This window comes from Borostomias antarcticus (genome assembly GCF_949987555.1).
Source record: "Borostomias antarcticus genome assembly, chromosome: 19".
NCBI classification, from domain to species: Eukaryota; Metazoa; Chordata; class Actinopteri; order Stomiiformes; family Stomiidae; genus Borostomias; species Borostomias antarcticus.
The window spans coordinates 12629376-12643951 of record NC_140252.1 but is presented as its reverse complement, the minus strand read 5'-3'; the positions used below and the strand labels follow the sequence as shown (position 1 = coordinate 12643951).

Genomic DNA, 14576 nt, shown 5'->3' with positions numbered 1-14576 from the left:
ATTGATTTATCGGGTTATAGAGACGGTCCGGAATGGATGGCTTCTGGGTCCAGATCCGGACCGCGGTCCGCCTGTTGGTGATGGCTGCCCTAGATCCTAGAACTAACCCTAGCCATTATCCCATAGAACTAAGCTTAGCCATTATCCCCTAGAGCAGGGATGGGCAACTGGCGGCACGCGGGCCCCCGCCCCCACTCAATGCGGCTCGCGAGTCAATTTCCAAATATCAATATATTTCACCTGGTATCCAAATATCTGTTTTTTTCAAAGTCATTGACGCCATTCGTCCACATTTGAACCGTAGTCTACTGTCTACCAATAGAGGGCGCAAGAGCGCTGTAGCCCAGTAACTGTTTCCTCTTGGTCTGCACTCGGCCGGCCTCCGCCACGACAACCCCAACATGCAACGAAAACAAACATGAGCGGCAAAAAAAGAAAACTGGACCTAGAAAACGGTGTCTTCCAGACAATATGGGAAACAGATGATCTTTTTACGGAATTAAAAGGCAAACCAATGTGTTTAGTGTGCCTGGAAACAAAATCAGCCATGAAAGATTTCGCCACTGATGAAAGAGTCGCCACTACAACACCACGCACAAAGACAAATACGACATGTACACCGGCGCTGCCAGGGCCGCAATCGTAGCTGACCTCAGCTGACCTCCGAGGAAAAATACATCGACAGCAGAGCCTTTTCACCAAAGCCATGACTACACAGGTGTCCTCTCTCAAGGCATCTTATGCCGATACTGATTCACCTGTGGGTGAAGGTTAATGGCTTTTGAGATGAATGCATGCTTATTTGAAACGCGTATGAGATGGGAGAGTAAAAATGCACTATGAACATGAATATTCGTTGTTGCACTTAGTGTCAGTGTTAACATTTGCAGCCTACATCATTTTTGAGACACTGTTGCACTCAAATAATATATCTATGTTAGCTATATCACTCAGGAGTGTGGATGTTTTGTTTATGTGCAGAGTTCATTAAATGAATAGAAGCATTAGCATACTAAATCCATTTATATATGGAAAATCGAAAAGTTCATACAATAAACTTTCATTACCGGCATATATTTTGTTCTTTTCATTAATGTAGTAACTAATTGGCTAATTGAGTGATGGGGTTACAATATCCTACTGGTGGAAGTGCATGATTACAATCTGGCCCTCGGGTAGTGAGGATAATAATGTTGTGGCTCTCTCTATAATCAAAGTTGCCCATGTCTGCCTTAGACCCTAGAACTAACCCTAGCTATTACCCCCTAGACCAGGGGTTCCCAACCTTCCTTCCCCAGAGCCCCCCTAACTTACACTTGATGGAATTACCCCCTTCCCCAAAATTGCTGTTAACCTCATTGAATACCATAAATACAAGGCTTTTTGACCCTTCATCAGATATGATCATGCATTTTGTTAAAATTGTTGTTGCTGACATGTCAATAACATGATTTTTTGTCTAGCTAATATTATGGCCTCAAATTGTCTGTGGCCTGGCGCCCCCCCTGCGATTGTTAGCGTCCCCCTAAAGGGGGCCCGGACCCCAGGTTGGGAAACCCTGCCCTCGACCCTAGAACTCACTCTAACTTGAGGAAGCTTGAGAAGACTTGAGGTCACAGCCCCCCCATACACACAAACAAACACACACGCACACACCCCTACCTCTTTCTCTGGGTAGAGCAGGTCGAAGAGCTTCATGACGGGCAGGAAGTCAGCCAGGGCGTTCTTCTGGATGCTTCCTGATATGAACTGGAGGAGCACCCACATCAGGTGGTCCCTGCCCTTGATCAGGCCTCTCGCTGCCAGCTGGACACACACACACACACACACACACACACACACACACACACACACACACACACACACACACACACACACACACACACACACACACACACACACACACACACACACACACACACACACACACACACACACACACACACACACACACACACACACACACACACACACCTTACATGTGTTAAGACAACTTTATTGGAATGTGTGCACCCATGTGTGTTTGTGCATCTAACCTTCTGATGAAGCAAAGTGTGAGTGAGTGAGTGAGTGAGTGAGTGAGTGAGTGAGTGAGTGAGTGAGTGAGTGAGTGTTTGACAGCACCTTGTATGTGTGTGTGTGTGTGTGTGTGTGTGTGTGTGTGTGTGTACCTTCTGATGCAGCGACAGCACCATGTGTGTGTGTGTGTGTGTGTACCTTCTGATGCAGTGACAGCACTATGTGTGTGTACCTTCTGATGCAGTGACAGCACCATGTGTGTGTGTGTGTGTGTGTGTGTGTGTGTGTGTGTGTACCTTCTGATGCAGTGACAGCACCATGTGTGTGTGTGTGTGTGTGTGTGTGTGTGTGTGTGTACCTTCTGATGCAGTGACAGCACCATGTGTGTGTGTGTGTGTGTGTGTGTACCTTCTGATGCAGTGACAGCACCATGTGTGTGTGTGTGTGTGTGTGTGTGTGTGTGTGTACCTTCTGATGCAGTGACAGCACCATGTGTGTGTGTGTGTGTGTGTGTGTGTGTGTGTGTGTGTGTGTGTGTGTGTACCTTCTGATGCAGTGACAGCACCATGTGTGTGTGTGTGTGTGTGTGTGTGTGTGTGTGTGTGTGTGTGTGTACCTTCTGATGCAGTGACAGCACCATGTGTGTGTGTGTGTGTGTGTGTGTGTGTGTGTGTGTGTACCTTCTGATGCAGTGACAGCACCATGTGAGGGAAGCTGGCGAACTGGAAGAGCACGAAGAAGATGAGCTGTGAGGAGAGGTGTTGCCATAGCAACTGGCTGGTGCCGCCGTCGTCGAACTGCTCCTCGGTCTCGGAGCGCTCCATGGCGTAGACCACCAGGTCCACCAGCTGGTCCTCCAGCACCGGGCAGCGCTGCTTTTGCTAGGAGTGGGCGGGGTGGGGGTGGTCAGGGGTCAGGGGTCAGAGAGAGGGACAGTGGCCTAGCCTCTACTCACTTCCCTCCTCCTTAAAGCCTGGTTTATACTGTACGCACGCACGCGGCGCAAAACCAAAACGCGGGTCGCTGGCGACTGCGTCCGCCCGCCACTAGGGGCAGTGCGGAGATTCCCCTGCACGGTGTGTGTGTGTGTGTGTGGGGGGGGGGGGGGGGTAGGAGAAGAAATGTGCGACCCGGCGTCTCTACATATTTGATGGTTCAGAACTAGTGGTTGGGGTCGGGACCTGCTTTTCGGACCGGACTGAGCCAAGCAAACGGAACGGCGAGAGAATGTGCGCACGTGCGTCCAGTATGAACCTACAGTGAGACGCGTCATCCTCCACGCGGACCTCCGCTCTAGGCCTGATGGTCAGAAAGATGCACAGCTTGATGATCGGGGTGACTCTCACAGCAGGAGATGAATACACACGTCACACTGACGGAGCTCGTCCCTGGCGCACGCACGCACGCACGCACGCACGCACACACACACACACACACACACACACATGACATGAGGACAGCACCACTACCATAGAAAGCCCTGATCCCAGAGAAGCTGCACCAGATCCCAGAGCTCATTCTCTACACAACTGGCACATCGTCCCTGTTGTAAAACAATATCTAACCTAAAATAGGACTAATAATACAACCGCAGATATGACCGATAATATATAGCCTCAGATATGACTGATAATATATAATCTCAGATATGACCAATGATAGAACCTCAAACTCCTGATAAGAATTGGCGGCTTAGTTTCATCTGCTGATGTCTTTCAGGAAATTCAAGACTGGTCGTCTACTTTTGACTGTGTAGAAATACTGGCCTCTAGTGGTCAAACAGCAGATTTCCTGAGGTCGGTGCCAGTATCAGCTCCTCCTCTGGCAAGGAACATGGACAAAGAATTGTGTTCCTTGGCCAGCGGCAGGAGGAGGTCAGGTTTGCCAGACAGGGCTCTGTGTGGGGATTAGGGCTACAAAATTCTGGGAATATTCACAAACTTCCAGTGGGAATTAATGGGAATTGATGGGAATAAATGGGAAGTACCGGGAATACATTTCTAGTCTATTCCCGTTAATTCCCATTAATTCCTGTTAATTCGCAGAAATTAACCTTAATTCCCCTGGAAAGTTTGCGAATATTCAGGGAATTTTGCAGCCTTGGTGGGGAGGGGTGGGGCAGGTTCTCTGTGTGCTGGGGGGGGGGGGGGGGGGTTGGAGGAGACATGCAGGGGGAGAACACCACGCTGGCGCTCCTCTCAGTAACACTGGCCATGAGCCCAGACAGAGAGCCAGAGGACGGGCGTGCGCTGTCTGCAGGAACATGGACAGAGGGAGGGGTGGACGTCTTCAGATAAAGACAGCTTTCAGATAGCATAGTGCTTCTGCACTGTTAGAGACAGATAGGGTCAAAAATCATTTTTGGAACAGGTTTCAACTGAAGACAGAAGATATCCAATAACACTTAAAATAGGTCGAACCGTCCCCTCTCATGTTCCTATGGTTACCACCACCTCATGGCCAGTTCCTGGCATTCCCACAATGCATCTGGCCCTTCCACTGTACATCACATAGACACGCATCTCCAGTGTCAAAATGACAGCACTGTGGCAAGTTGCAACGGACACCACTGCACCATAGCTGAGAACAGAACACACTCTCTCTCTCATACACTCTTTCTCACACACTCTCTTACTCTCTTTCACTCACACACACACACACACACACACACACACACACACACACGCGTGACCGGAAGACAGACATTCAGGCATGCAGCAGATCAGGGCTTGAAATTAACAGCTCTGTTTCATTCTCAGGTACGCCTGAACAGTTCTCAACAACAACGCCAGTTTTTCTGGCTCGGAATTGGTGATCGCCAAATGGTTCCGTCGAAAACAAATGGGTTGAAGTCAAGGCTCTGAGGTCTGGAGCTTCTGTAAGCGTTCTATGAATGATGACCTAGAAATAACTAATAACCGGAATGTTCCGCTGACAGAACATGTCATGTGAGACCTTTAACAATGTTGTTTCAACGTCAAGATCCGCTCGCAGAACAAATTCATGGTTCTGCAGTGCTGGTACTCTATGGGGGTGTGGGGGGAAAGGGGGGGATGTGAATGCAACGAGAATCCATCTAGGTTCTAGAACCCAGACTCCGGATTCTAGAATCATGCTACGGCATTCTACTGCCTGGTTCTATTGTGTCTCTATTTCACATCAACAATAAAAGTAGGAGAGGGGAGGGGAGGAGTTGTGACTCAAAATAGAGACATAAGAGAATGTTTTGTCCAAGTCTGTCCACTGCCACAGGTCTCATTCCCGATCTTGGGACGCGGAAGATTGAGGAGAGAGATTGACGATCCCTCTACATCTGAGCCAATAGGGGCCTGAATTGTTGAGACATAGGCTACATTAGAGATGTGGGGTGATTTAGAACTGTGCCGTCAGTATGATGAGGTCAGTGTGAAAGCGCGCTGAGGCCGGCACCAGGTTAGCTGGACTGCTGACCTCAGGGACGTGTGGACTCTGGGCTGCTGCCTGAGGTGTGTGTGTCTGTCTCTCTCTGTCTCATCTGTCTTTCAGACACCAGTCTGTCTGGCGCGCCTGCTAAGGTAATTTCAAGCCCTATGTTTAGATTTTTTTTTTTTTTTTCCATTTCCAGTCTAGGATGGACTCATCACTGGTGTCTACGGAAGCGTCCAATCATTTGGTTAGTCACAACACAAGAGGAGGACTGACTCACTGTGAACATACCTGAGCAATGTTCAGGGTCTAGAGCAGTTGAGATGGGCAGGGAAAGACAGGACAGAACACAAGTAAAGGAAGAAAACAAGAAAAGACAGAACAGTGACTAGGAGGCCAGCGCCCACACACCCCCCGCCGGCGTCAGTACACCCTGACGGTGGGGACGCGGCTAGTCGGCCAGTCAGTCGGCCGGTCGGTCAGCAAGTCCAGTCGCTCAGGGTGGCACTGGGCTGGCCAGTTCCACGCTCGGGGTGTCGAAACAGCCAGCCAGTCAGCCAACCGGCCAGTAGACCTGCGGTTTACTGCTGTAGCAGCTCCGACAGACTGTGGATTCCTTGATACTACCTTCACGAGGATTAACGCCCAGTCTTCAGTCCTGCTGCTGCTACTACAGAAGCTAAGTTATAGTTTAAAGCTACGTTGAGCTAAATTAGGTTAGGCTAACGTTATGATGGATTGGGTTGAGCTAAGCTAAATTCAGGAATTGAGGTAATGTTAACGTTAGCTAGTGCATTTGAGAAGACAACGTAGCTAAACTGTTTAGTGAGTACTTTCAATTTGTCTCTCAATGAAAAGTGCTTATAAATAGGCTATAATGAATTACTATTGTTATTACTGTTATTATTATCATTATTACTATTATTATTAATAATAAACTAGTAAGCTGATGCAGGGTCTGGCCTGGTAAACAGCTAGCCAGTCAGTCAGTAAACCAGTCATTCAGCGTTGCAGGGTGCTGTGGTGTGGCCTGGTAGAAATAGACAGTCAGGTCAGTAGTCTGACTCCGGAATAAGCCTGCCAGTCAGATTAAATCCAGGCTCCAGTGTAAGTATAGTCACCTCTACTTGTGTCACATAGTCAACTTGCTTCTTTTATTGTTTTATAGGCGGCGATTTATTTTGCAGGGCTCGCCTCCCCATGCGCAAATGTTCCCTCAAAACAGCGCTTTTGAGTGCTAAAACAAGAGCGGGAACCAGTCAGTTGGTCAGCTAACCAGTCAGTCAGTCGGTCAGCTAACCAGTCAGTCAGTCGGTCAGGGAACCAGTCAGTCAGTAAGCCAGTCGGTCAGCTAACCAGTCAGTCAGGGCGTACTGAGAGGCGGAGTGCTGGGGTCTGGCCTGGTAGAAACAGAGCAATCCTATATACGCCAGCTTACTGCTACGCAGGTGCACTATGGGACAGCTCACGTGATTGGCTGGGCATCTAGAGCTTCCTGGTTGTACTACTTGTACCTGGGTTACCATGGTGACAGGGTAGGAGGAAGAGGAAGGAGGTAGGAGAGGAAGGAAGGATGAAAAAGAGGAAGAGGAAGGAGGAGAGAGAGGAGGAGGAGTACCTGCTTGTTGAGGCCTAACATGTTGCAGACCATGTCTCTGGAGTAGGGCTGCTCCAGAACGTAGCGCAGAAGCCCTGTCTGGGGCTCAAACAGGTCCTGGAGGAAAGAAAAACACACACACACACCACACACCACACCACACACACACACACACACACACACACACACACACACACACACACACACACACACACACACACACACACACACACACACACACACACACACACACACACACACACACACACACACACTCTTATGAAAAGTGCTAGATAGGTATATACCCTGAGTGCATGTGTTAGAAGTGTGTGTGCATGGACACTGTGTGTGGGGGCAGTGTGTGTGTGCAGGGGTAAAAAAATCTACCGGCCAAGTATTTTTTTTTTCAGATAGCCTTCCAAAATCTAGTCGCCAATTGGAAATTTTACCTGCATTTGCCCGGTGGTAGGTGTTAATTTTCAGCCCTGTGTGTGTGTGTGTGTGTGTGTGTGTGTGTGTGCTCCCTACCTTGTCGTAGGGCAGCACGCCTCGCAGTGGGAAGCGGAGGGTGGTGGGGTCCAGCTTCCAGGAGTTACAGATGGCTCCTGAGTTGTTGACGACCGGCAGCAGGTTGCAGCGCCCTGCGCACACACACACTTCGTCAGACGGGCACACACACTCTCGCATGCATGTGCACATATACACCCACACACGCTGACTCTTTATGGGAGTCCAGCAGACCAGCTTGGTGTCTTGTCATACCACAGATGGAGTTGATCCTGGCTGTGGGCCTGAAGCTGTCATCAAAATCTGACAGGAGACTGCCTAGGAGCTGAGGAGAGAGGAGGGGAGAGGAGAGAGGAGAGGAGGGGAGGGCGGGGGGAGAGGAGGGGAGGGGAAGGGAGAGGAGGACAGGGGAAGGGAGAGAGGAGGGGAGAGGAAGGGCGGGGCGGGGAGAGGAGGGGAGGGAAGGGCGGGGCGAGGAGAGGGGAGGGCAGAGAGGAGGGGAGAGGAGATGAGAGAGGAGGGGAGAGGAGAGAAGAGAGGAGGGGAGAGAATAGAGGAGGGGAGAGGAGAGAAGAGAGGAGGGGAGAGGAGAGAAGAGAGGAGGGGAGGGGAGAGGAGAGAAGAGAGGAGGGGAGAGGAGAGAAGAGAGGAGGGGAGAGGTGATGAGAGAGGAGGGGAGAGGAGATGAGAGAGGAGGGGAGAGGAGATGAGAGAGGAGGGGAGAGGAGAGAAGAGAGGAGGGGAGAGGAGAGGAGGGGAGAGCAGATGAGAGAGGACGGGAGAGGAGAGAAGAGAGGAGGGGAGAGGAGAGAAGAGAGGAGGGGAGAGGAGAGAAGAGAGGAGGGGAGAGGAATGGAGAGAAGAGAAGAGAGGAGGGGAGAGGAGAGAAGAGAGGAGGGGAGAGGTGAGAGGAAGGGAGAGGAAAGGAGAGAACAGAGGGGGGGAGAGGGGATTAAAATGGCTGTGAGAAGTTGTGGAAGACCAGTTGTGGTTGTAGGAATGTTGTAAGAATGTTGATGTATGGGTGACCGCGGGTTGCGGGAGCGTCGGGAGGACGTTGTGAGAGCGAGTACCCAGTGTGCCACCGTCCCCTCTGGGTAGAGCTTCCTGATCTCGGCGATGGCGAAGTAGGCAGGCAGCAGACACGCGTTCCTGTCCAGGATGTACTCCACCACCTGGAGAGACAGTTGCAGGACCCAGGATTTAAATCAGTGACCTTTCCATTTCTTCTTTGACCCCTGGGCTGACCCCACAAGCTCACGAGACAAGCTCATAAAACTTTCTTATAATGTATTGTGTGAAACACATCATACACACCTCACCTACTGTAAGACAAGTAGCACTCTAAAATGCACAATTCACCTGAAGAGAATACCATGCTACAAAGTCCAGGAGTCTCGTTCAACCCAGCTTCTACAAGGCAAGCTGATGACCCGTCCAGCTGGCTGATACTGGCATATTTACAGTAATGCAGGTCAATATGCACTGGAGCTGTAAAACTAAAGGTGAGTTCAGAAAGATTAGTACACGTAGGTAGTTTCTATGTTACCTCTCTGGCCGCCAGCAGCTGCTGGACAACTGCAGAGCTGACCGTGTTGGGAATGGTCTGGATCTTGTCCAGCACAGGCTTCAACAGGTCTCTCACTCCCTGGAGGGATCGCACACAGACACGGACACACAAGCGCACGCAAAATGGCGGTATTAAAGGTGCTGTAGAAAAATGATGTAAGTGGTCCCCAGAGGTTGAGGGCCATGGATTACTGGGCCCTGGGACAAAGTTTGAGAAAGGCTGCTGTAGATCACATTTTTTATGTAGATGAATCGTTAGAAAGAAACAAAAGCTCTATCGAGGCTGGTGAGACAATAGTAAACAACTCCCGATCGCTCTCAACAGAAATGCCGCGTGGTACCGTCGTAATACTATCGGCTCACAAGCCTTGTAGGAACCAAACTTCATACATCTCAGAGTCAGACAGATACAAACAACATTCATATCGGACCTGTCAAAACGTGTAAAATTATGATCAATCGTTTACGGGGGAGGGAAAGCAATACTTTTACTCCGCACCTTTCTAAAACTTTTTTTTTCATGATTTGTCTACCTAAACATGTTATCTAATATCTAATACCCTAATATCTTGAAGTTATGCTAGATGATATGCTATAGGTCCCATTCCCGGGCGTCGTCCAGGGCACCCTCCTCCTGACCTTGTAGTCGACCCCCCCGATGATCTTCCTCATGAGCCTGAAGGTCAGAGCCCACAGCTGCGTCCTGTCCCACTCCAGGCTGTCAGAGCTGATCAGAGCTGCACACACCATCCTGGAGACACACGACGGCACATCCGTTAGCAGACGGACGCCGCTGCTGCTGCTAACCAGAGGGACCGCTTCCGGCGGCGGGACGCGGAACCCCCGCCACGGCGGCGCCCGGGGGCGCTGGGCGCAGCGTGACCTACCTGGGCGGCAGCAGGCTGGTCTCCACGGCCATGGCCAGGCAGTCATACAGGAAGGAGATGCGCTTGGGACTGTGCTGGCCATGGATGAAGCGGACGATCCACGCCACGCACTGGTCGTGAGAGTCCTGGGGGGAGGAGGAGGAGGAGGGGCTTAACCGTCACGGGGCAACACTCACACACTCTCAGCCAATACGGTTCAGAGCGTGTGGACTATTGGTCAAGAGAAGATCAGATACGTATCAAATGGCTACATGTCAGAATCAGAATCGGATCCGAATCAGTTTTATTTGCCAGGTAGTTTTCACACATACTAGGAATCTGTTGCAAGGACCAGACGGGACAGTGCATAGACAGGACAGTGCAAATGAACAGTGCAACGTTCAAAATACAATATTAAATGGTGTACGATGAGTGTATGTACAGCAGTGCTTGACTTATGATTTTCAAAGTTACTGGCCCTGATGTTGTATCACTAGCCTGGAAGATAAAGCCACATTTTTCTAACGCTCAAACAGGACATGCATGGCAAGCATTTTATAGAATCAGATATCAGTGGTTTGTCACCGAGTGAAGAGTGCTTCTACAAGTGGTTGATCATCATCACACAGAAGAATGACGTGATACAAGTACATGTAAAGCGAATGTTTATTATGGTGCTTCTGGTGAAAGGTGTTTTCTTTTTCAGTTGTTTTTTTGCCAGGTTTTTGGCCGGCAGCAGGTGCCTTCAGCGGCTATTGATTAGCGGCTATGTACAAGGTATTCAGCTGGCTTGTCTTCACATTCAAGTTCTCGCGCTGGCGTGTTACCATGGCCAAAAGCTCGGAGGTTTGTTTTTTTGTCACACAAAGCTTACAGCTGGGGCGAGTTGAACTTGACAAAATGTAGCAAACGTTAAATGGTGGTGTGTTGGAACACTCTGCTGATTGGGTAACACAGAGAAAACGTATCGTTCAACCTGGAAAGCATAGCAAAACAAACATTTTGTTGGGGCTGAACTTGCCCGTGATCATTGCGTCTCCACGCTCTGCCTTGTTTGTGGAATGTGACCGTGGTGCCTGCCTATTCTCCGAAAACGATTCGTAGTTGCGAATCTCTCAAAAATGTGTTTTATTATGGGAAGACGATTGAAAGCTTGTATATCTATATATATATATATATATATACATATGATATCAAAGTTATATTTGCACTGGCCCGAGCGGGCCATTGAAAAGCGTTATTTACTGGCCCCGGAGGTGTTTAAGACAGCAGCAGGCCTGCTGGCCAGTGCTTATGTCAAGCCCTGTACAGTATGTGTACAGAGTGTTAATGTGTGTGCAACTGTATGGCTACAGTTGTGTTAGACCTTCCCATGTAGCTATGTTCTGTCCCCGACCCTGTCGGACACCTCTCTCTCTCTCTCTCTCTCTCTCTCTCACCTGTGGCAGCGTGCCCCAGTACTGACGGAAGGCTCCCAGGCAGCTGATGAGTTTAGTTCTCTCATCCTCAGGAGTGTCCATAAACATGCTGGGAAAGGGGGAGGAGGGGCAGAGAACGATAGGAGTAGAGGAGAGCAGAGTCAGATAAACAATCCACAGACCCTGTGTAGCTAGCTGGGAGAGGTGAGACAAGCCCCATGTTAGGTCATTCAGTCTAGTACTAGATGTGCTGGGTGTCTTACCCCGCAAAGGCCTCCTCAATAACTTCTGTTTTCTGAGAAAGAGAACATATAAAATTAGAGATTACTATAATGAATTAACAATGCATTTGTTCACTGACTATGATTTGCAACAGCAGACCACTCGAATGTGCTGTGGGCAGACTGTAGACAGCTGGGTTTGCCGTGTGAATGCACGTACAGACTCATGTTAGCATGCACAAGAACACATCATACGAAGGGCATGCTTGCCTAGAGTCTGAGCTAACGTTAGCGGACAGACTGTCGCTATGTCAGTTAGCTAACAAAATAAACACGGCTACCAACAAGTTAGCTAGTGCTAGCCAACATGCGCCGTCTATTGAACAAAAGACAGATGGTCGCTAACGTCAACTAGCTAGCTAGCTTCATTCACTAACGATGCCGTTGTGCAAAGGGGCGGCATACCACTACATCCTCGAATATGCTCTGAAGCTGGGTCTCCATTGAGATAGACATGTTTCAACGATGTAACGTAAAGCTCGGTGGAACCGGTCCCAGATCACTCTGTTCCAATCATTGCGCGGTGAAATGCTAACTAGCTAGCTAACGATGCTTGGCTCTCAATCAGCCGGAAGTCAAGCATCCTCAAAAACAAACCGACGAGACACAAAAGAAATATGACAGAGTTCCGCATCTGGTGCAAATGTGTATACCGGCCACCAGATTACGTTTTTATCACGGGCAGAAACTGGTCGACCTGTCAAAACCTAGTTTAATACAGCTATGGTCAAAAACGGTTGGAGATCAGTGAAAATTGCCAAACGAATCCCTAGTATGTGATTTAATCACTGTCATCCAAACAAATTGATGTACTTGTAAATAAAGTAAGCAGTTCGGTCACAAGACCTTCATCAGGGCAAGCCTGGGGCAAAGCAGCCCCGGTCTTGTGACAGAAAGCGTGGCACTTATTAAAGAGTTGCATGGACGGACCCACAGTAAGTGTGCAGAAATTCTTCCTTAATATTGTTCTTCGGTATTCTGGCACCGCCTTAATTAGCAAATTGTAGTCGTGAGTGCGGCGATCTTCTCAAAGAATGTAGCCTACTAGACATTTAAAAAAGAAATCTGTAACAATCAGGGAAATAAGCTGTTTTTTGTGGTTTACCCAAAGGATTGAGTAGGCTCATCATTTGAGTTAACACATAGGCGAGCGTGTATATTACAACAGGTGAGCGCGCGTTTCACTTTACTTAGAGTTAACAGTTAATAAACCCGCCCCTGTCGACTGCCCACATCCGTAGAGGTAGACTACATAGGTTATTACCTCTGGAACCTGTCCAAGGTAGATTTCAGACAGGAGTCGAGCTCAGCCAGTCCGCCGGGACCGAAGTCACGAAGGGATCTTTGAAGTAAATAATTTAGGTTCTGGCCTATAGTTGTCGAAATGCCAGACAGCTCAAAGATCAAAGGACTGAAAACATCTGTGGAGTTTTAATGTTTGATACAGAATGCTGCTAAGGAGTTTCATCTGGGTTCTCGTTTTCTCTCTCCAGACGGCAGGTAGGCTCCTACCTCCTCCTTTACCGTTTCTGTAGTGCAGTTTATTCATTGATTAATTATTCTTGATTGTGTGCTTCGCTGTTTGTCCTTTGCTTACTGCTACTGAGACTGTACAATTTCACCCTGGGATCAATAAAGTAGGCTTCCTATCTATCTGTAGCCTAACCATAGTGTTAGTGCACTCAGGGTATGCATCACACTGTTGATGGGAAGAGTTCCGTTGGTATGTTTTATTTTATTTTAATTTTAACTTTTTACTTCTTAAAAAAAGGCTAATAATAATAATAATAATAAAATATGATTATGGGATATTTTATTTTACAGTGAGTTTACAAACAATTTTCATAAACATAATCCATACTATTGTTTTGCATAACAATAGCATTAGTGTTTATTCAAAAGGAAGTGATTATGCAGATTGGTCGCCAAAGACTTTCTGTTGACAGAGCTGCCATGGTTGACAAGTCTGGCAAATTGATAGTTGATGAAGGCTATGAACAGTCATAACACCAGCGTACTTTGCGACAGACACAAATCTCTTTCTCTGTACAAATGTTAATGGACTGAGTGAAACAGAGTTGTGAGAACTGGTATCCATTTAGTGACCTAGAAAGAAGAGGTGAATTAAGCATGTATGGAAGTGAGACACAGACAGGCAGGAAACAGAGATGTTGTGCTCTCATGTGGGCAAGTCGAGAGAAGGCTCTCTTTGTGTAGGTTTAGTGACATTTTAACTTTTTAAACTTCAGTCACTCTGGCATCCTGTTTGCCTGCAGTGTTCCTGCTCTTTGCAGCCGTACCTGTCTGATTGTTCATACAGGAGGAATGAATGTTGAATGATGAAAATGATTAAAATAGACCGATTGTTCCTTGACGGCTGGTCATGTTTCTGTCTGTTTTTTGGTGTGTGTGTGCATACCTGTATGTGTGTGTGTGTGTGTGTCTATATGTGTGTGTGCACCTATATATATAATATGTGTGTTTGTGTGTGTGTGTGCGTGTGCGCGCAGCAGCCTCCCACAGGTCCTCTCTGCCCAGGCCCGTAGACGTCGTCTTCACCTCCCTCAATCTCCGGAACCAGGTCCAGTGGGACCCTGGGAGGAGGTCCCCCAACCCCACCCACTACAATGTAGAGTATGCTATGTAAGTGAACAGCAGCAGTGTGCACTGTCCGGTTATGATGTAGAAGATCCTGGCTCCTCCTGTCCACATGGGAAGGTGTCCAAGACACTGAACCCCGAATTGCTCCCAATGAGCAGGCTAGAACCTCACATGGCAGCTGCCGCCATTGGTGTGTGATTGTGTGTGTGAATCGGTGAATGAGAGGCCATTGTAAAGCGCTTTGGATAAAAGCGTTATATAAGTGCAATCATTACCCATTTCCCATGTGTTGATGATACCTCATTATGGATTC

General features: G+C 48.5%; 1 protein-coding gene across 1 annotated transcript in view; it reads right to left on the bottom strand.

Annotated features, from left to right (window-relative positions):
* Positions 1-12210, bottom strand: part of med23 (mediator complex subunit 23) — a 32066-nt gene extending 19856 nt beyond the window's left edge. The window contains exons 1-12 of the mRNA XM_084453980.1: positions 12068-12210; positions 11645-11676; positions 11403-11490; positions 9985-10109; positions 9737-9848; positions 9078-9176; positions 8602-8703; positions 7784-7853; positions 7550-7662; positions 7043-7138; positions 2700-2900; positions 1663-1806 (exon numbers count right to left, since the gene is read on the bottom strand). Coding sequence (XP_084310106.1) covers positions 1663-1806; positions 2700-2900; positions 7043-7138; positions 7550-7662; positions 7784-7853; positions 8602-8703; positions 9078-9176; positions 9737-9848; positions 9985-10109; positions 11403-11490; positions 11645-11676; positions 12068-12118 — 1233 coding nt within the window. The 5' untranslated portion in view covers positions 12119-12210. The remainder of the gene's footprint in view (positions 1-1662; positions 1807-2699; positions 2901-7042; positions 7139-7549; positions 7663-7783; positions 7854-8601; positions 8704-9077; positions 9177-9736; positions 9849-9984; positions 10110-11402; positions 11491-11644; positions 11677-12067) is intronic.
* Positions 12211-14576: the final 2366 nt, after the last annotated feature.